Source organism: Schistocerca cancellata, chromosome 2, assembly GCF_023864275.1.
Source record: "Schistocerca cancellata isolate TAMUIC-IGC-003103 chromosome 2, iqSchCanc2.1, whole genome shotgun sequence".
In the NCBI taxonomy this organism is placed as follows: Eukaryota; Metazoa; Arthropoda; class Insecta; order Orthoptera; family Acrididae; genus Schistocerca; species Schistocerca cancellata.
The window spans coordinates 667,124,655-667,148,325 of record NC_064627.1 but is presented as its reverse complement, the minus strand read 5'-3'; the positions used below and the strand labels follow the sequence as shown (position 1 = coordinate 667,148,325).

General features: G+C 39.5%; 1 protein-coding gene across 1 annotated transcript in view; it reads left to right on the top strand.

Annotated features, from left to right (window-relative positions):
- The window catches only part of LOC126162374 (nuclear pore complex protein Nup85), a 139,270-nt gene that overhangs the window by 71,106 nt on the left and 44,493 nt on the right, over positions 1-23,671 (top strand). Inside the window, exon 8 of the mRNA XM_049918832.1 lies at positions 17,493-17,602. Coding sequence (XP_049774789.1) covers positions 17,493-17,602 — 110 coding nt within the window. The remainder of the gene's footprint in view (positions 1-17,492; positions 17,603-23,671) is intronic.

Here is a 23,671-nt window from a genome sequence, read left to right as displayed (position 1 = left end):
AAGACAGTACAAGAACATATTAATACTAAAATTGGACACTTAAATTGGTCACAACATAACACAAACATCAAGCTTGGTGAACATCTGATTAACTGTAGAAAATTGTACAGAAATCTTATGCCTAAGAACACAATAGTCACAAAATGATGGGTCTTGCGCAACAATTTTTTCATCTTCTTTTATTTGGTGCAAGTATGTCCCATATTCAACAATACAAAAGGAAAGTAATAAATGTTTGTCACCTTCTTGCCCGTTGCAAGTAAAGAAGATGTCTCAAAATTTAATATTCAATAGTGACAATATAAATATAAAAACATTCTCTCAGAGATCTGGAACTTCTCCAGGGTCTGTAGGATGAGTGGTAGTTGCTATTAGACACACCCAGTAAAAAACTTTGCTGATAACATGCTTTATGGAAAATGGGTAAGTAACTGTATTCAAACAGGGAAATGTGCTTAACCATGTTTATATGGTTTCAATTCAGTGCTGTTTCTTAATCCAAATAACCTTCTTGATCTGGGAAAGATAAGTTTATACGCATTAGGATGTGGGCTTTCTTTTATTTCAAATGGACAAATGTCAATGTTTACTTTAACATATGGACAACCTAGCTCAACATCTTTGTCTATTTCAGTATTTTCAAACAATAGATCATTTTCAATTTCTTTAGTTCCTAAGTCTAATGTCTCTTTCCTACACTTAGACACACCCCTCTCTGTTTGCAAAGCATTGAGAATTAAACATAAACCTTTGTTTTCACCTGTTCCTTTTAACACTGTGTTGTCACTTAACAAACTACTGTTTTCACCCCCTTTTTTATCAAGTCCACTACGGATTCTTGTCCACCATGTAGGATACAAGGTTGCACTTACCTTTGCTAATTCTTTCCAAAAGGCATCTTTTATACAGTTTCCATAGTTGTTCCACAAAACTTCTAAAAACTTTTCCCCTTTCTCTTGAAAACACACATTTACATTCCATCCCTTTATATTTTCTTTAATATTATTATTACCATTTTCATAGATTAGTGTTTCATAGTTCCCAATAGGCAATAGCTTGTCCTCAGATACACATTCCCTAGTCTGCATTTCACTTACATTAACCTCATTATGACCCATGTTTGTCACACCACTTACCTTTACCTCATCATCACTTTTCAATTCTACAAATACTTTTATTTCTTCCTCCACACTCTCATCAACAACATCACTTGATTTAGGATCATTATTTAAATGTCCCTCTATTACTTCTTCCTCCTCCTCCGCAACAACCCAATCTTCAGTTTCCCCCCTATGTATCTGAATCTCAGCAATTGAGTCTTTAGCTCCATTAAACACTTAGTCATCCCCCTTCTTATCAAATAAACCCCCCAAAATAGATTCTATTTGTGGTGTGTCTGACTTGATATTAACACCAGTATCTTTTTCAGCCCAACTATGGAACTCTGCAATACCTTCAACTTCTGCACTTTCACTAACTACCTGTGTTTGAACACTGTTTTTATTAACTGTATCACTTTTACTCATAGTATCCCAAAACCTTTTATTAAATTCTAATTTATTCATTCTAACAACATCAGAGTTTTCATGGTACTTACTCTTTACATTGTATCCTCTCCTTTTCCAGTTTCGGTTATGTGTTGTCCTATCAAAATATTGTCTAGCCCCAAAACTACGGACATCTAGTGGGACTGTCCACCGTTTCCCGGCTGGTTCCCTCGGTCTGTCCGTTTGTAGTTGTCGTTTTGTTCACTAGTTTCAGCAAACCCCCTTCTATCTTGTTCTCTTCCCCAATACCTACTTCTATCATTCCTGTTATCTCTCCTCCATCCTCCCTCCTGTGTATTGTTTCTGAAATCATTTTCATATCTCCTATCTCCCCTATTTGGAGCATTATTTCCAGAATTTTCAAAGTCTCTCCTCCCATAATAATCTCTATTTACATTCCTGTTCCACCCCCCCATACTGGTTGTTGCCAGAGCCAAAACTTTGGTTATTTTCTCTTTCCAAGGCCCTATCTAATCTATCTACAAATTTCAGGAACTCTTCCATTGAATCGTCTGGTCCATGGACCAATTCCCACTGCAGTCTCTCTGGTAACCTTCTTTTTAAAACATCAATTTGTGTCATAATATCAAAAGAGTTATTCAAGTGAGCAAGCTTTTTCAATTGATCTCTGCAAAATTTTTGCATTCCCCCTACTTTCCCTCTATACACTGGTCCATTTAGAAATTCTGACTTTAATCTGGCTTGTATGGATTGTGACCAAAATTTGCAAATAAATTTAGCTTCAAACTCTTCAAAAGTATTCCAAGAATCATTATTCTCATTTGCCCAGGATAGGGCCTCCCCTTCTAGAAACCGTTTTACTAACTTGATTTTTATGTTATCTGACATTCCTACCACAAACATATCCTTACATTGGTAAATAAAGTCAATAGGGTGCAGATTTTCACCAGGAAAGCATTTCACTTGGATGTGCCCATACATTGTATTTTGATTGTAAATCGTTTGTTTGGACATCAATGCGTCCTCCAATTGTGTACATTTAGTGTGCATATTTTCTACTTTTGTATCTACATTAGTGGTATACAGGTTGTATTCTTGTTTAAGGTTTTCTGAAGTTTTGTCTATTCTCTGATCTAATCTTTCAACTTCAGTATCTACTCTGTTGTAGATGACAGCAATGCTGTCTGTGTTAGCTTGTATGTTTTCATTTAAACTTTCAACTTTAACTTGAAATTCTTTTCTGAAGTGTATCAACTGTTCTCTAGTGTCCTTACTGAGGGTAGTTTTAATTTCCTCACACTTCTCATTGAGATGAGTACTTAATACATCAAAATTGAAACTTAACTTATCCAGTCTATCTGTGTTTTCTTTCAGTTTCACACTTATTTCTTCACTGGATTGTTTAAGTTGCGAGCTTATTTGAGTTGCAAACCCTGCTAGCCACTCTGTTAAGTTTAATTGTTCACCATCCCCTGGTTCAATTTTTACATTTCCTACGATCTCATCACTCTCAGGTAGAGACATGTTAACTATTAATTATTTTAAATGACAACAACAACAAAATACCTGGCTTTATGCTATGATGTCGTGATCGGTGTTCCTGTTGGTTTCTTCACTTCTATTCGGTTTTATTGAAGCTAAGGTCTTGATTGATGACTTCTGTTGACATAATCCAGACGTTAATCTTCCGAGCGGTGTGATGATGGTTTTTGGTAGTCGCACAAACACACTTTATTTATTTATTTAATTTTGACATATTTTCACTGTTGCCACACTGCACAAATAAACTTTTTTTGGAATGCTAAGCACTTACGAAATTTATCGCTGCACTATTATCATCGATGCACTTAAAGATCCCGGACGAGCCCCCACTTTTGTAATGGTCGCCTGGTCGTAGATATTGCTAATTGCTATAATCGCACTATTTCACTCCCATTTACGGAGCTTGTTAGCACTTGATGTTAGGTTGGCGCCATTACAATGCATTGTAGTAATCACTGCTGCTTGCTGGACCGCTGCTGTGTCTCGATGTTGATGCTGGCTCTAAATCTGGTTGTCTAGGGTTAAAAACATGAGGTCCCGTGTTTTTTATGTGCTTTTGATGATAAAGAATGAACGAAACCAACAAATATGTAAACTTCAAATATTTATTTCTCTGGTGGCCATCTTAATTCCACTGTCCACCAAAGACTGACACAACACAACTTCCTTTACATGTTCTTTGCATTGTTTATCCACCTCAAACAATAACACACAAACACTCTGTACCAAAGTGACATTCCGACTGCCTCTCGACCCTTCTTGCTGCTCGTATTTATAACATTGTCAAAGAACTACTAAAAAGAGATATAGTTTACAAGTCACATGTACATCTGTTATCATAATTTGTGCAGAAAAGTTATTAATTTGCATTGAGTGACATAATTTGACAAAATGACAGACAGATTTGTTGACTTGACAGAATAATTCTTTGTTACAAAAAGTCCGTTTTTTAGAAGTTTGTCAATTGACCTCTCTAATTTGCATAAATAAGTAATTAACATGAATTATTAAGAAATACATTGGTTTTCGTCTAAAACAGGATTGATTTCGTGAATACTAAGTGAAACCGCTCCTAGTGAACAAATAGGTTTCACTGGGTGATTTTTATTTAAGGAGATCCAAAATACCTAAGTTGTACACTATTTTTCGTACTTCATATTAATTATTTAAGATGAACTCAGTGTTTTTACATGATGACATTTGCATATCAGTGATCAAGTGATATTAACTTTTGTGTGGGTTAGTTATTCAGTATAATTTAATGGGTTGACTGTTTATGGAGACATGTTACGCAATCATAGTTAACATCCACAATAACTTTTCTATAATCATAAATACTCGTTAAACTGGTTGAATTTGGAGGGTATCGCATACTTCGGTACAGTAAAGCCTTTAATATGTTCCGTTACAGTGGGAAAAACAACAAAGCCATGTCACCACCACAGCTCTCTTCGAAAAGCACTGACGTGGCACGTGTTTACTGGCTACAGTCCAATGAATATCACATGAACAACTTGTTGCGCTAGCACTGACCTCTCATGGTGATTCCGAGAACTTTTCAAACAACCTTTCATTTATGTGCAACTTTCCAATTTTGAATAAAGTGCAAAGATGATGATTTTGTAAAAAGCTAAAAAATGCAGTATTTTCAATTTGATTTTTCATTAAATTTTGTTCCGCAAAACTCTCCTAACTGGGCTCATTAGGAAGACCGTGGTTTCAGCTGAAAAACAGTGTATTTGACTATCCAACATGGGCTACAATACTAAATAATTTGAATCAAAAGTGGGAACAAAAAAATATCAACTTCAAATTCAAGAATCTCATAGAGTAAACGCATGCTGAAAATTAAACTTACAGCTCGGTTGCACAAGGATGTGGAATACAAAATTTCATTCGCCTACTATTTCCCAATAATCTACAAATTCATCAAAAAGATTATTTTTATGGAAAGATGAAAATAGGATATATTGGACACTTCTGTTACAAAACCAACATGGGCTGACAAGGCCACATAAATAGAGGCAAACTAGCAGGAAAATTCACACTACGAGTAAAGTGTTAACTTCAGCTCTTTGTATCTCATTGATTAAAGCCATGATGAACATGAAACTTTAGACCCAACAACTTTGCAACATAATGTTGGCCAGTATAAAATATCATTCATTTGCTGCTTTCCAGATTTCTACAAAGTCAGTTCAAACTTGATTTTTAAAAATTACAGAAATAGGTCACATTCCGTTTGCTTTTAGAAAATCATGTATGATTTTCCAGTGTGTGCTAACAGTACCTGAAAATGATGCACAAATTAGAGGGAATGTACCGTAGCACCAGGTTACATTGCAGCAACGTGTTGTGCAGTTTTCATTGCATGTGGTTTTTATTTTTATTGAAATGTTCATTCGGGACATGTGCAAACATTCACATAAAATTTTATCGAACTCCGTGATGGTCGATCAAGATGATGATCAGAAATTGGGCGATTTGACATGGAATGACCCAAATACTCTCTCTCTCCACGTGCATGTTGTTTTATTTGCCTGATTAAACTCCTTACAAATGATATTTGATACATGATTACTCCTTACGAAAAAACTAGCACTTGCGAAGAACTGAAGACTGTTATGAAAGTGTGATTTATACTTGCCATTAACTAAAGGGTAATATTAATCAACAACCACTCACTTTGCAATGTAGGCATTGTGCTGTAGATAAGAATATAATTATAACTATTAAATGCAGAATCACCCACATAGGGTGCCAAAATGTAGCAGGACAGAGATAGCTGTGGAGAAGCCAGAGTTAAACATTATAATGTAATTGGATGGTTAGAAAAATCTACACACCAAGTGGCAGAAGGTGAACACACAAATAAAAGAAAGTTATACTTGAGCAAACTTGCTGAGCCAATGGCTCCTTCTTCCAGCAGAAGTGTAGAAGGGGAAGGAAGAAATTTACACCTTTTCCTAAACCTCTCCAGTCCTTTTCCTTCATCCCTCTTCCTTCCTCCTCAACCCTTCTGCCGGAAGGAGGAGCCAGAGGCTCTGAAAGTTTGCGTAAATATAACCTTCTTTTATGTGTATGTTCTCCTGCCATCATTTGGCAAATAGATTTGTTTATCTATCTAATTACATTATATTGTCAAAAATTGATTATTTCAGAGTTAAACATGAGTAGTTCTTGGTTGTCAGGATGCATTAGAGTCTTCTTGTAAGCTTGGTAAGATGCATAGATGGTTTGGGAGATGACATGTGAGGAAATGGCCAATAGACAATTAGAGGACTCATTCAACTTGATTCCTCCATGAACATGAACAAGTCTTCAGTTATTCCAGCCAGCTCACACCGTCATTCTAGTGCATTTCCTTATTCACGTAATGCCATGCCCTGAGTAGCAGAAGTAGTCACAGCCAGTGGTGTGTTCCTGCTTCCCAGGAGACAAAGCACAGCACCAGTATCTCCATTATGCGAGGCAAGCTGACAAGGCAGGTGCAGCCACTCTGTGGACATGGATGGCCACTACATCTTCTCTGCTGTGGGAGGTCGCGACATACCAGTGGCATGGCGATGACGTTGCCCAGAGTGGAACTCTGAATTGTTGCCGAAGAGCAGGGGTGGGCAGCTGGTATGGTGTTGGCTGCCCGGGCTGGGCAGACAGGGGGCAGTCATTGGTTCATGACCCGGTGCCGGCGAGTTGTGGCGACAGCTCCAGCTAACACAGACTGGGCATCACTTATGCTCATCTGGTCGAACAGTGATGAGCTGGTTCGGCCTTGGTTATATGCTACTTCCCCCTGTCTGATTCCACGGTAACAGTAAGTCTGGAGTGTGTCAATGTCCAGAAGGTGTTGTATAACCGGCATTAGGTTGGCCAAGTTGCATTGATTACATGACACCAGGCTGTGGCTCGGTTCTGGTGCTCATGAGTTGAATACAAACGAGCTGATTGTGCAGTTCAGTGACCCATGCCAGCTGTCTGGTGATGACCTTGATACAGTTCTGGCTTACAGCTTCTGCTTCAGGTTTTCCTATAGTTTTATCCGTTACAATCTCTTTCTGTCTCTGAAGATAATCCGTCGGTGAATTTTACTGAAATAAAAACACTAGTTTATTTGTACTTATTTAAACTTTGTATTTGTTACTACACTCATGGTATTACCTTGTCTTTTGCATCATTTACATTTTATTTCAACAACTAAGTCTTTATGCTGCTATTTGCACACTTTTCGTATCATCTCACTTTTTGTTCATTATTCACACTGTGGGCAAGGTATGGGGTCAAGTCTTTCTGCATAATACTTACCTGATAAAATTTGGCATCTCCCATATTCTTAACTGTTTATATCATATTTCTCTGACAACTTGGAAGTCTCTAATATAGCACTAAAACATATCTCACATGCACACAAACTATATGACACACTATCAGACACTAATGCCATGTTATCTCATTGCTTTGGCTGGTTTGAGACAATGCTGTATGATGTGAAGACCGTAAAACCTAACCCAACAAAACCATTGCGACTCTATTCTAGTTCACATTCACTGGCATTGTATCACAGTTTAAACCTAATGAGCTAAGAAGTACCTGTTAATTATTTTTCCTGGCATCATATTTTCCAGATTACATCTCCTAATATGCATGCCTTAACCATGACCTTAATTCCTACCTTTTGCCTATCTCCAATTACTAGTATACATGTTACTTTTACCATTATCTCTCATTCTAAAACATTATTTCTACACAGTTCCATTTTATTAGCAAAAGCCTCGTATTGCTAATCCATATCAAAGTTTTCAGGGTCCCTGATATTTTTCACACCTGAGCCAGACTCTCTCTCTCTCTCTCTCTCTCTCTCTCTCTCTCTCTCTCTCTCTCTCTCTCTCTCTCTCCGCATTGGTTTTTGTGTGTGTGTGTGTGTGTGTGTGTGTGGCAAACCCAACATATCACGAGCTGTGACTCAGTTCGTGGGATGGAACACCCAGGTAAACTGCACTGGATTTATATTGCTGGAGTTAATAGTTTAGCCCTTAGCCATGTACCAAACATTACAATGGTATCTAATTGCAACATTATAGAAAAAAGTAGGGAAATGTCAAACCAAAGGATGTAGGTAATCCTACAAGTGAAAGTGTAAAAGCTTGCCCTGTTACTTACATATCTTGGTGTTCCTTTTTAACTACTGGTTGAAGTCTTCTGGCCTGTGTATGCTGTACATTTTCTTTGTCGCCATTGATCCGTCAGTCTCCAAGCCATCTACATTCTGATAAGAGTTATAGATCCCAGAAACACAATCAGCCTATGTTGGGAGCCAAAATGTAGCATGACAAGGATAGCTGCAGAGAAACTGAAGTTAAACGTGAACAGTTCTTGCTTTTTGGGATGAGTTCGAGTCTTGCTGTGGGCATGGTGTGGTGCATAGATAGTTTGGGAGATGGGAGACACGTGATAAAATGGCCAACAGACCGGCAGTGAGCATATACAAGTTCTTTATTTAGTCATTCAATTTGATTCCTCCACGAACATGAACAAGTTTTTAATTTTTCCATCCAACTCATACTGTCATTAAAATGCATTTCCTCCTTCACTTAATATTCCACACTGAACGGCAAGTGTAGTCATGGCCAGTGGTGTACATGCGCTGTCAGACAGACAGTGCACTTCACTGGCATCTCCGGTATGCAAGATGAGCTGAGATGGGAGGATGCGGCCATGCAAACACAGGGAGCCTCCATGTCTTCTTTGCTGTGGAAGGTTGTGACGTACCAATGGCACTGCAATGGCATTATCTGGAGTCAACCTCTAGGCACATGCTGAAGAGCAGGGGCGAGTGACTGGCATGCTGCTGGCTGACAGGCTGGCAGTGGTCATTGGTTCACAATGCAGTAGTGGCAGAGATACAGGGACAGATCCAGCTGACACAGAGTGGGTGTCACATACTGCCAGCTGGTTGGACAAGGACGAGCTGGTTTGGCCGTGGTTAAATACTGCTTCTCCTTGCTGATTCTATGGTAACAGTGGTGTTTCTGGGTTGTGTCGAAGCATCTGGAGTGTTTCAATGTCCGAAAGGTTTGGTGTCACCCAGCAGTAGGTTGTCAAAGTGGGATCAGTTACTGAATACCAGGCTCTGACCTGGTTCTGGCACCTGTGGTCTGCGACACAGGAGCTAATCACGTAGTACAGTGACCAGTACCAGCTGTCTGGCAGTGGTCTCGGTGTGATTCTGGGGTCCAGCTTCTGCTCCAAATTCTCCTATAGTTTTATCTTTTATTTAAACTAGTGTTGGAATACACTATTTCAGCATACAAACTTTGTTCTGCTCCAGAGCATGCAGACATTCACAACTGCAGTGTCTCAGTTTTATACTCTTATCTAATACTTTGAGTCTCCACTTTATAATGACTGGCTATCTGTACTTATTGTTTGTATTTCATCTGGAATCTACAAGAACTGTGTGTGACTTAATGTTTACTTTGCAGTAAAGTAACTTGCGCTACTGTTCACTCTATGGAAAAAAAAAACTGTGCAATTAAATAATGGTTGGGGTAAAGGTACCATTTCACTCTATCATTGAGGCATTGCATTTGCAGTAAGCACATAAGCAACACTGAGAATATTAGTAGCTTTCAGATGAATCATCCTTCAGAGCTAATAGAAAACAAACACCTAACTATGCACACACGCACGACTGTATTGTGCTGCCCCTGCTGCTCAGCTCAACTTCCCATTATATATTTTTCATCAGGGTTGTTCTAAACCATGTATGATTAATTTCATTTGTAGTGTGGATGCAGCATCAGGATTTTTAATAACTTGACAGAATGAGACATATTGCATTTAATGTTTGTTAAGTTTCATACCTTTACACATAACTGTAATAAAAATTACAGTACTGACATGAAGATACTAATGTGACACAAAGATCCTAATGTGAGTAACTGCTTCTCCCCTGGTTGTAGCAGGGAATCTGCTTTCCTTGTTTCTAAAACGTAAAATAGCAAATAGCATGTGTGTGTGTGTGTGTGTGTGTGTGTGTGTGTGTGTGTGTGTGTGTGTGTGTGTGTGTGAGAGAGAGATAGAGAGAGAGGGGGGGGGGGAGTGAGGGAGGGAGGGGGGAGAGAGAGAAGGGGGGGGGGTTGATTTTCCTCCTCTTTATTAACAGAATCTCCCGTAACTGATTCTGTAATTGTGTGCAAATATTAACTGTGTTCCTGAGGCACTGCAGCAACTGGTAAATTTGCTTACAACCTACTCCAGTGGCTCTGAATATCTGTTGATATTTCGTGTACTCTTGCAACGTGCATAAGGCAACGTATGAGACTTCGCTAGTGTTACACCCATGTGTAGATCACAGTCAAACACTGAAGATAGTGATTATAGCTCCCTTTGAAATTATCTACCCTTGAACAAATGTCACAATGGGTGCCAATTGTGGATTATACTATTAGTACATTTATGTATATCCAATTACAAGGTAAACTTTTTCCCCAAATTTGTCATTTAAAAAATACAGGATGGTCTTGCACTACCAGATTGAACCATTGCTCCAGAGGTAAACATTTTTATACTGTGTAATAGGTTGATATAGGGGTCATCTTACATTTACAGATGAAACTTCGACAATTGAGGTCATATGTATATTTATTTTGAAGAATTTGGAACTGTTGGAGGGGGAACATTGACACAATTGACACAAATGTGGCTGAGAACTAATACAAATGTGGGGAGATGTAGAGATAGTGGACAGAAATTACATTGTGTACATTGTATGTCAACAATAGGAATGTACACAATATACTTTGGCTTTTAAGAAAGTCTACCACATTTAAATTGGAGTTTGCCTGAATCGGTTTGTATTTGGAATGGAACTGACTTTAAAATTGGACAAAGACTCAACAATAGTATAAATTTCTACAGGAGATGGTAACAGTGTTGATAGGGGCCAGTAGCATACTTACATGTTTTGTGCATAAGTGTTGTTAACACTTGCGGTAAGGTATGATGGAAATGAAATGGGATGTGTCAGTTGCTGGTTCTTTGCAGCCAGTGAGAGAGCAGCAGGCAGATGACATGTTTGGAAGCAAGAGTCCAAAACCTGAACCTTGGAAACCGTAATCTATTCAGAAGAAACAGTCATTATTTCTGATAACTAAGTTTATAAATTTTGCTGCTGCCTGTTTCACCTGCAGCAGATATACTATTAGCTCCCAGCCTAACCTCCACCTTTAAAATTACAACACATTCAGAAGAAAATGCCAAACATTTGTGACAGCCAAGATTATATATTTGATTGCCACTCATTTCAGTTACTGTAATTTCAGCTGCACTGTTAAGGTGGAGGATGATGATGATGATAGTAATATCATAGATGACTGGCTTAATAAACAAAAAAGGAAGTTCATTTCAAAATTAATGTTAAATATTCCATTTTGTTTATCTTCTTTCTCCTCATATTATAAAAATGTAGACAGTCAATAAATTGCATAGGTTTAGAATAAGTACAGTGTTACTGCTTTCAGGCAGATACTTTATACCAATAAAACAGTTTGCACTTTTGATGAGTCACAATATGTTGAAAACAAAATTTTCTCAGTCTTTTAAAAGAACAGTCATATTATGGGTTGTCTTGTACTATACAGGGTGTTACAAAAAGGTACGGCCAAACTTTCAGGAAACATTCCTCACACACAAATAAAGAAAAGATGTTATGTGGACATGTGTCCGGAAATGCTTACTTTCCATGTTAGAGCTCATTTTATTACTTCTCTTCAAATCATATTAATCATGGAATGGAAACACACAGCAACAGAACGTACCAGCGTGATTTCAAACACTTTGTTACAGTAAATGTTCAAAATGTCCTCCGTTAGCGAGGATATATGCATCCACCCTCCGTCATGGAATCCCTGATGTGCTGATGCAGCCCTTGAGAATGGCGTATTGTATCACAGCTGTCCACAATATGAGCATGAAGAGTCTCTACATTTGGTACCGGGGTTGCGTAGACAAGAACTTTCAAATTCCCCCATAAATGAAAGTCAAGAGGGTTGACGTCAGGAGAGCGTGGAGGCCATGGAATTGGTCCGCCTCTACCAATCCATCGGTCACCGAATCTGTTGTTGAGAAGCGTACGAACACTTTGACTGAAATTTGCAGGAGCTTCATCGTGCATGAACCACATGTTGTGTCATACATGTAAAGGCACATGTTCTAGCAGCACAGGTAGAGTATCCAGTATGAAATCATGACAATGTGCTCCATTGAGCGTAGGTGGAAGAACATGGGGTCCAATCAAGACATCACCAACAATACCTGCCCAAACGTTCACAGAAAATCTGTGTTGATGACGTGATTGCACAATTGCGTGCGGATTCTCGTCAGCCCACACATGTTGATTGTGAAAATTTACAATTTGCTCACGTTGGAATGAAGCCTCATCCATAAAGAGAACATTTGCACTGAAATGAGGATTGACACATTGTTGGATGAACCATTCGCAGAAGTGTACCCGTGGAGGCCAATCAGCTGCTGATAGTGCCTGCACACGCTGTACATGGTACGGAAACAACTGGTTCTCCCGTAGCACTCTCCATAGTGACATGGTCAACGTTACCTTGTACAGCAGCAACTTCTCTGACGCTGACATTAGGGTTATCGTCAACTGCATGAAGAATTGCCTTGTCCATTGAAGGTGTCCTCGTCGTTCTAGGTCTTCCCCAGTCGCGAGTCATAGGCTGGAATGTTCCGTGCTCCCTAAGATGCCGATCAATTGCTTCGAATGTCTTCCTGTCGGGACACCTTCGTTCTGGAAATCTGTCTTGATACAAACGTACTGCGCCACAGCTATTGCCCCGTGCTATTCCATACATCAAATGGGCATCTGCCAACTCCGCATTTTTAAACATTGCACTGATTGCAAAACCACGTTTGTGATGAACACTAACCTGTTGATGCTACGTACTGATGTGCTTCATGCTAGTACTGTAGAGCAATGAGTCGCATGTCAACACAAGCACCGAAGTCAACATTACCTTCCTTCAGTTGGGCCAACTGGCGGTGAATCGAGGAAGTACAGTACATACTGACGAAACTAAAATGAGCTCTAACATGGAAATTAAGCATTTCCGGACACATGTCCACATAACATCTTTTCTTTATTTGTGTGGGAGGAATGTTTCCTGAAAGTTTGGCCATACCTTTTTGTAACACCCTGTATACCACGAATAGATAGATCTTAAGGTTGTTGTCTCGTAAAAATTTCTAAAATACTCTAAATGCTTACAAATAACATTGCCAAAAGTGTGTCTACTTCTAGAAGTAACTATGAACTGTCCACACAAATTAAAATGTTCTCATGTTCCAAATGAAGATATATTGTGAAAAAGATGCAATGTGTCAGTGAGATACATTCTCACGATTTTCTAGCAAAGTACAACATACTGTAATTGGTACAGTTAAACATTGATCACTGAGCTGCTAATGGCAGTCATAAAGCATTACTGTAATTTTTGGTGTCTTGTAACATTTCACAAGTTAGGTGGAACCCTGATTAAGGCATTATACTTGTATATGGAAGGAGCAGACCTCAAATGCCAATCTGGCTATTTATCTCAGTCTTTCTGTACTTCTTTTAAGCATCTGACAAATATAGGGTTCTTCCTTCAGTATGATTGCAGCAAATTTCCTCCTCCTCCTCTCCATCTGTACCTACTTGAGATAGTGCTTGGGTCTTAAGGAAATCAATAGGGCATTGAGATCTAACATTTCCTCCATTATTTGAGCCTTTCATATCCATCGTATAAAAGCTTGAGGGGTTAAAAAGCAAAGTAAAAAGTTCGGAGATATTTCCCAACATTTACTAAGTGCCCCGAAACATTACAAAAGAGTGGATGTCACTGTAAAAATTTCTGAGACAAAGGCACTGGATTATTTACAGTAAAAATAAACAGCAGTGTTCTTAACAGATCACAGCATAAAATAATTTCCAGTATATTTATTTGGAGTTACTTTGTCAGATGCTGCCAAGAGAACATAAAGAATGAGATGTTTGAATGTAATTTAAACATGTCAGGAGTACGGGATAGAAAACACAGACTGATAGGGGCAAGAAAAGCATTTCCTAAAAACGAGAAATGCATTAACATCACATAGAAATTAAAGGTTAGATAGTCTTTTCTGAATGAAGTGTAACATTATATGAAAACATGGAAAATAAACAAGAGTGTGATATAATTCTGTTCAAATGGCTATAAATATGAGATTGAATGTGACCAGTCAATCTTTTCTAAATTTACTGCTTCAGATGAAAAGTGCTTTACCCAAATTCAACATAATAATAGGTGGTTCTGATGTGACAGAGCACACACATTCAGCCGGTACACAAAATTACTTGAAATTATCTGTCCTTTGCCATATTGATCCCTTCACTTACAATTGTTTCATCATCTCTCTTCATGCGGTTAAAGTTTTCATATTTGGTTCCTCTTTTACATACTTTCCCCAGTTGTATTAACATATATTGGAAGTCAGAACCACTTTTATTCATAGTGCTGTAACAGGTTTCTAGGGGGATGCCTGTTGAAGTAATTCGTGTATTTCAATCAAAGTGGGAGGTCAAAATGACTTCTGACAACTTTTCACTTGAGACAGTGTTTTAATTTCTACTAATTGAAACATTGATAAAGATGTATCAGTAATTTTCATAATACATTGCCTAGATAAAATCAGTTACAGTTTTGTAATCCTCTGATCGAATGGCATCATTTAATGTATGTCATGAAACTTTTTCCAGTGATTTTTGTTTTTATATGTATTTAACTCTTTACACACCTTTCAAACTGATTCCATCAAAATATCGTAAACGAAATTTCCATGCAGCCAGAACTGACAGTTTGAGAGATTCCTAATGTCATTTAAATTCACTGAATTATCTTTGTGGTTAACCATCAAAATAATTTAAATTTACGAAAGACATTATTTGATCATAAAACATGCAATAATTGTCACATGACTTGTCTGCCTGCATGGGAGGGATGCCACTGGCCTTGAGAATAAAAGCAGAAGCTTCACCCAAACAGGGGGTGGGAGTCATGCTAGCAGTAGCACTTATGTGGGTGGTGGTTGTGTTGAGAGTCATGACAGATTTGTTTCTGTTTATAAGATAGTGCTGCATTCTTTTTATCTATGATGAATGTGGCAACTCTGACTCCCAGGGGCAGCAACAGATTTCGGTCATTCCGTGCATCAATGTCATGTTCTTTATGGACTGTAAATCAAGATTACGCAACATATTTATGAAGCCGTGCAGCTTCACTCTGAACAGAAATGAGTACAAGCTACTACATTATTAGTAGCAGTTTGAGTTAATACCCAATAAGGTGAACAAAAAGATCTCGGCAGTGTCCTCATTCTTGACGGGATCTTAAATCCTAATCTTCCACTCTTCAGGTAACCAATACTGGGTAGAAAAGAACTTCATGGCACAACTTGGGTCAAAGAAAAACATAGATCAGTGGGATACATATGCATAATCGAGGAGTAGTTAATTTGGTACAGTGTGAAGGACGAGAGAACCTCAGGCTGGAATACAGTACACAGATTGAAATTGCTATAGGTCGCTGTAGTATTACAGGGATGAACAGATATGTACAAGGTAAATTAGCATAGAGCACTGTATCAAACCACTGTCTGAACTGATATCCATCATAAAAGGGAAAAGGGTTCCATATAATTTTAAGTGGACATAATGGTTTTGGGGTTGCATATTCTAATGGTATTAGTTGAAAAATACTCAAATATTTAGTTGGTTGTGTGGACAGAAATTACATTGTTTAAATTTTTTTGTTACGTTGTAAGCTGCACCCCCTTCCCCGCCTCTCTCTCTCTCTCTCTCTCTCTCTCTCTCTCTCTCTCTCTCTCTCTCTCTCTCTCTCTCCCCCCCCCTCCCAACAAACAAAAACACACACACACACACACACACACACACACACACACACACAGAGAGAGAGAGAGAGAGAGAGAGAGAGAGAGAGAGAGAGAGAGAGAGAGAGAGATTGGGAATTGGGGATTGGGGGGGGGGGGGGGGGGTTGTATTTAAAAACGTATCTTCCGTTGGCAGAGGCAAAGGAAGGAGATTGATCTGTTCTGGGATATATGCTTACCTAGAAGTTCCTGGGGCTTGTAGATAACAATATTCTTTATGTGCCCTGTTTTGAGGTACAGTCTGACTACCAGTGACAGTGACAAAGTAAGCATATTGTAGTGAGAGAGAATAAATGTATGTCAGTTAAAACAACCGATCACACCCATCTTTCCCCTTCCTAGAAGGTCAATCACAATTAAATGAATTGCTTGAGTTAAATTCCTGATAAGTTTCTGAAGCTATAAAGTTATGCTGAAGTTACCTACAGTTCATTGATACTAGGACAGTATCATGTAAACATAACTATTGTGTGTTGAGTGGGACGTACGCCCTACACCCCCAGAGATGCTACGAGGGCATGCAGAAAAGTAATGCTTCCGAGTTTTTTGGATGAAAACTCTTAAAGCTGTCTAAATAAAATGAATGTTCTTAACACAATACATCTTTATTCTTTATGCCAAAATATTTGCAGCTCTCTGCTGCTAGAGGGCTCCGAACTGTAGCGTGTAACATGGCGGTGTATACTGTAACTATGTCGATACATGAGAAACAGTGTGCTGTAATCGAGTTTGTCCACGCATGGAGCACCCTCACTTTCAGCACAACAGTGGCAGACCACACGTCATTGATCATCCTTCATACAATTCCGACTTCGCCACATCTGATTTTAGTCTGTTTCCAGAACTTGATGAACACCTTGGAGGACTTCACTTTGCTGGTGATAAAGCAATGCAAGCAGAGGTGAGGTTGGGGCGTACTTCCCACTCAACACACAATAGTCAAACTTTCTACAGTGATAGTATCAACAAACGGTCTGTCGTCAGGGGAAATGTGTTTGTCACCAGGGTGACTGTTGAGAAATAAATATATAGACATGAAGAATAAAGATGTAGAATGTTAATAAAGTATGTTTTACTTAAAAATCTTTGAGTTTCACGTAAATTTGGAGGCATTATCATCTCTACATGTGTAGAGTTTCTTCTGTACTGTGGCAAGGTATGGCTTTTCTAATTACAATGTAGGTGCATGTGTGTGTGTAAAAAGTTACTCCAATACTTCTACATGTATCTTGGTGCTCTAGAGTGCTTCTTATATAGTGTATGTGAATTACTAACGTTGTTGACAAGTACTGTAAATAGTAAAACTATTTCAAACTCATGTGAGTGCTATTATATGTGGTCATGTGATGGAAAAGAGAATTTGTGACATTGTACATCATTTCTTATTTTATTCAGGTGCTACTTTTCTCTTGACTGTCATTAGCAGAGTACTCTTGTAACTGTAAGATGTATGTTTTTCAGGTGGTGAAACACATTTCGGCCACAACAGAAAATGGCTGGTTTGCTGCACATCTGACAAATTTACTTTTCCTTTCATCGTTACATCCAGTTCAAGGAAGTTTTCAACGGAAGTGAGTATCTTTTCTACAACATACTAATTTGGAGCCTTGTTGATCATAAAATGGGAATTAATGTTGCGCGCGCGCGCACACACACACACACACACACACACACACACACACACACACACACACACACAATAGTTCAGGGATGTAGTGGGTTCACAGCCAGCATTTTATAACTCGATATTACAAATATTTATATATTTATATTCTTCAATTTCAAACAGAAATAAAAAGTAGATTTTAACAGCTTGTCGATACTAGAAGAGACCTTTGTAGTCATCCATTAAAACTAATGCAATTTTTATTGTCTGCCTGTGTGCAATGTGCTAGTGCTCGGTGCTTGCGCAGTAACTTTGTCTATAAATTTTGTGGAGAAGTTTAGTATCATCAGCATCTAAAGCCTGGTTTACATCAGAGCAAACAGAAACAAACAAGCATCAACAGAACAATCTCCCATATACGTAGAAACAGTAGGCATGCACCAGTTAAGAGCATTGTTCACTTTAAAACTTAATTTGCATGCCTTCCACATTGAGGATGGCTTTTGCAGATGGAATGGTTTGCTGAAAAGCTTGTAATTATAATAAAAGAATTAGGTAAGTTGGTGCTTCTAGTGGATGAGAGGTTTACAGTAAAATTTAATAAAAGCTGAGTTGGTTGGAAATTGATGAATTAATTTGCATTCCTCTTCAGGTGATAAGGAGGAATATATACATATTGTTTTAACTTGCTTCTTTCAAATGGAAAATTCAGACACCCACATTTTTCATTCTCTTTTTCTATATCACTTACTTGCTTCACCACTGTTTGTCTGTAATTGTTTTCTGTAAGGACCAGTTTACTTGCCATACACAATCTTACTTATTTTTCACTGTTCTGCATTGCAAGTAACTTCCATTAAAAGTATGAAACTGAGGAGCTCATTTCAACATAAAAAATCTCTGGTTTTATTTTCTGTTTGCAAAGGTGTAAGTCTTTGGTGAATCAGTACAAAGGATCATAGGCAACAGCTAGTAAGTTGTTAGATTCTCTTCTGTGTAATATAAACTTTCTTAACATAAACTAAGGTTTATTTTTTTTTATTTTCTTTGTTTTATTCTTTGTAGCACATTGTTTCATTTCTGTTGGTTTGTGCCTGCAGTGCCACAGTTACATAATTTTAACAATGTATAGCTGAATGCTTTGGGTTTAATGGTCTTCTTATGTGTAGTGCAGTAATGCTTAATCTTAAGTGGTCAGTGCTTACTCAGAAACTTGTTTTGTTTGCAGGGAAAAGTGTAGGTAATGTTACCACTGTCTTAAAGGCTCCAGGGTTCATTTGGTTTCTTGTTTTCCTGCTTTTTGAGTAATATAGCTTTGTGGTGCCATGCCACCTATAGCTTCAAAGTCAGGTATTTCAATATTTTGTTGTGGCAGTGTCATAGTCTAGTTCATCTCAGATAGGTTAGGTTAGTACATCTTCTGTGCTATAGTTTCCAAGAAGGGTCATGGGACAGAGCTCCATTATTATTGGCCTATAGCACTGACATCAATCTGTAGTAGAATTATGGAATATGTTTTATGTTAATGTATTACGGCACTTTTGGAGCAGGAAACTCTTTTATAACAATCAAAATTAACTCCACAAACAGATATCTTGTGAAACTAGTTCACTCAGTTCGTCCTTGAGATCCATGGCATTGTAGACAACAGCACTGAGGTTGATGCCGTGTTCCTTGACTGCAGGAAAGCCTATGCCATTGTCCTGCACTACCATTTCATGAAAAATTATGAGCCTGTAAATACTGGACCAGATTTTTGACAGAGTTCAGAACTTCTTTGAAGGTATAACTGAACACATCACTCTTAATGGAACAAATTCAAATTCAGCAAATATAAAAGTTATTTCAGGAGGATTCCAAGGAAGTGTATTCGCAATATGTACACAAGGTCTGAATCGCTAATGATGGCAACTGTCTATTCACAGCTTACAAAAACAGATAGATACTTAAAAGTTTTACTTCCTTCGAAGTAATTACCAGCACTGTGAACAACCTGTTCTGAGCAATGTGGATGTCATATGATATCCTTAGCAGCTCCAGTGGTGTTAGTAGTTCAAGAGAAGCATTCTGTTGCCCAACAGATGTCTGTAACAGTTCTGAAGTCAGTGCAATGAAGTGCTTCCCTTAATTTAGAAATAAAATTGAAGTCACAAGGGCTTAAGTCTGGGGAATGTGATTGGTGGTACAGCATTTCCCAGCCCACCAGTCAAACAAATCAGTCTCACCTTTTGCCATATGTGCCCAAGCATTGTCCTGCGAAATTGTGGCTGAGTCCTGCAGGAAGTGTCTACATTTTTCTGTAAGATGGTAGCAGGGTGTGTTCCAAAAATGAACAGCTTAGAGAAAGAAGTAGTGGCAGTATCTGCTGGACTTGCCCATCATTTGCAAAACAATGCTTGGACTCATATGGTACAAGCTGTAATGGATTGGTTTGATCGATTGGGCTGGGATGCACTGTATCACCCACCACACTCCCTGGGCTTAAGCCCTTGCAGCTCCAACTTGAATCCTAAATTAAAGAAAGCACTTTATGGCATTTGGTTCAGAACTGTTAGAGATTCATTGGGGAATAAATCACTACACTCAAACTATCAACACAGCAGGTGCTTCTGAGGGCATCCTAGTATCCGAGGACTTCCACATCGCTGGCAATGGGGTTATACACAATGCTGGTGATTACTTTGTAGGAAAGTCAAACTTTGAAACATGTACCTATTTTGTATACGTTGTAAATAGTTGCAACTATGAAAGTTCCACTCCCCTCCACTATGGGGGGGAGGGGGGGGGGGCTGGTTCTGCACCTGTCTTGAAACAGTAACTACTGTGAAATTCTCAGGAGTAACAATCTGCAATGCCCTAAAGTGGAATGACCACATAAAGCAGATGCCAGGCTGAGATTCATAGGAAGAATGTAATTCATCCACAAATCAATGATAGATGCTACAAGAGAAGTGTTGTGCATCACAGCGAGATTTACTATTGATATTCCAAGATACTATGTTCCAATGGAGTCTGGAAATATGTTACTTCCCCCCGCATGTCTCCTAAATGACCACAACAGAAAGTTAGACATAGTAGAGCTAATACAAAGGTTTACAGTCAGTCATTCTTACTATATACTATTTGCAAATGGAACAGGAAAGATGGGAATACATAGTGATACCACAAGTATCCTCTGTCACATTCTGTAAGGTAGCTTGTGGAATATAAATGTAGATGTAGATGGCATTCCTAGTTCATATAGAATGCACCAAGCACAGCCAACAGAAAATTGTAGTTTGTCTTGTCATGACGGACACATGCCATCAAAGTTCAGAGGTCCTCCTCAATTTCCGGAGGCAGCAGGCTGATCTGGCAAACACAGCAAGCTTTTTGCACAAGATGGAAATGTAACCCATAATTTGAAGAATTGTTGCCAGTATTTATCACAGCCTCTTGCTTGGAGCAAAGTGGAGGGCAAGTCCAGACAATTCTGTGACACACTGCTGGAAAGTTTATGGCTTCCAGTAGCTAGCCAAGCATATTAGGAGGAGGCCAGAGCAGGGAGGGGGAGGGATAGTATGGTGCCCTCAGGAAGAGGCTACTTCTATTGCAGAGTATGTTTCATGTTACGTCCTATTGGAACATATGTCAAACGGATGAGTTGAATGTCAATAGTTGTGCCATGTATATTGCCATATTGGCACATAGAACTGTATCATACGTAGTGTAGTTGTTACAGATGCAAAACAAAACAAACAAACAAACAAAGAAAAATGGATGAATCTAAGTACACAGCTAAAAAGAATTAGAGGAACATGTGTATTAAAGTCAGGTAAGTTATTCAAACTATGGAAAATCCAGGATGGAATGTAACAGTATTATGAAAAGGATAATAACAGAGTTGCCAAGTCGCAGATAGGCACAACAGAGACTGTCACAAAATGAGCTTTCGAACTAAAAGGCTTCTGTCAAAAACAGCAATCCCCCCCCCCCCCACCCACACACACACACACACACACACACACACACACACACACACACACACACACACACACACGACCACACTCTCTGGCAGCTGAAGCCAAACTGTCAGCAGCAGTGCATGATAGGAGAGGCAGTCAGGTGGGGGTAAGGAGGAGGCCAGAGCAGGGAGGGGGAGGGATAGTATGGTAGGGTAGGGTTGGGTTGGGGACGGTAAAGTGTTGCTAGTGGGAGTGTGCGGAGATGAGGCAGAGAGAGGGTAGGTCAGCTGGTGCAGTCAGGAGTTTAGATGGTGGGCAGAAGAGGAGAGGGGGCTAACAGAAAAGGAGAGAAGTTAAGAGACTAGGTCCATTGGTGGAATAGTGGAATAGAAGGCCGTGTAGTTCAGAAATGGGAACAGTGAAGGGGCTAGATGGATAAGGAAAAAGACTAACAAAGGTTGAGGCCAGGAGGGTTGTGGGAATGTAGAATATATTGCAGAGAGAGGTCACACCTGCAAAATTCAGGAAGCTGGTGTTTGGGGGAAGCATCCAGGTGGCATAGGCTATGAATCAGTCATTGAAATGAAGAACATCGTGTCGGGCAGTGTGCTCAGCAACAGGGTGGTTCAGTTGTTTCTTGGCAACAGTTTGTCAGTGGCCATTCATGTGGACAGACAGCTTGTTGGTCATGATGCCAATGTGGAGTGCAGCAAAGTGGTTGTAGATCACATGACTGGTTTCACAGATAGCCCAGCCTTTGATGGGATAGGTGATATTTGTAACCAGACTGGAGTACATAGTGGCAGTGGTGGTGGTGGGAGGATGTATGGAACAGGTCTTGCATCTACGTCTTTTGCAGGGACATGACCCATGATGCAAAGGGATTGGGAGCTGAAGTTGTGTAGGAATGGACGAGGATTTTGTGTAGGTTAAGTAGGTGGTGGAATACCTATGGTGGGTGGGGTAGGAAGGATAGTGGGTAGGACATTTCTCATTTCAGGTCACGGCTAGAGGTAGTCGAAACCCTGCTGGAGAATGTAATTCAGTTGCTCCATTCCTGAGTGGTACTGATAAACAAGGGGAGTGCTCCTCTGTGGCCGGGCAGTGGGACTTCGGGAGGTGGTGGGCGACTGGAAAGATGAGGCATGGGAGATCTGTAAATGCCTCGGTGAGAACCTTTGGTATATTTTGATAGGGACTGCTCATTACTGCAGAGCAATTGCCATGGGTGGCTAGGCTGTGTGGAAGGCCTTCTTGGCATTGAGTGGGTGGCAACTGTCGAAGTGAAGGTACTGCTGGTGGTTGGAAGGTTTGATGTGAACAGAGGTACTGATATAGCCATCTTTGAGGTGGAGGTCAACATTGAGGAAGGTGGCTTGTTGCGTTTGGTAGGCCCAGGTAAAGCGAATGGGGGAGAAGGTGTTCTGGGATGTGCCTACAGATTTGAGAAGAGACTGGAGATCCTGCTGGATTTTTGTAATTGGGTCACTGTGGCAGGGTTTGAAGGTGGATGAATCGACAGGTTCAAGAGGAATGTGGATAGGTTGTCCTCCCCAGATCCAGGTCATGAAGATATCATCAATGAATCTGAAAACCGTGTGAGGGTTTTGGGATTCTGGGTGTTTAGGAAGGATTCCTCTAGATGGCCCGTGAATAAGTAGGCATAGGATGGTGCTATGTGGGTACCCATAGCCATACATCGGATTTGTTTGTAGGTCATGAAGATATCATCAATGAATCTGAAAACCGTGTGAGGGTTTTGGGATTCTGGGTGTTTAGGAAGGATTCCTCTAGATGGCCCGTGAATAGGTTGGCATAGGATGGTGCTATGTGGGTACCCATAGCCATACATCGGATTTGTTTGTAGGTAATGCCTTCAGAGGAGAAGCAATTGTGGGTGACGATATAGTTGGTCATGGCGACTAGGAAAGAGTTTGTAGGTTTGGAATCCGTCAGGCATTCGGAAATGTAGTGTTCACTAGCGGTAAGGCCATGGGCATTAGGGAATGACCTCCCCCCCCCCCCCCCCCCCCCCCTCCGTAAACAGTTCTAGTATCAAACGTTGATGAAATGTGACAGAAGTATAGATT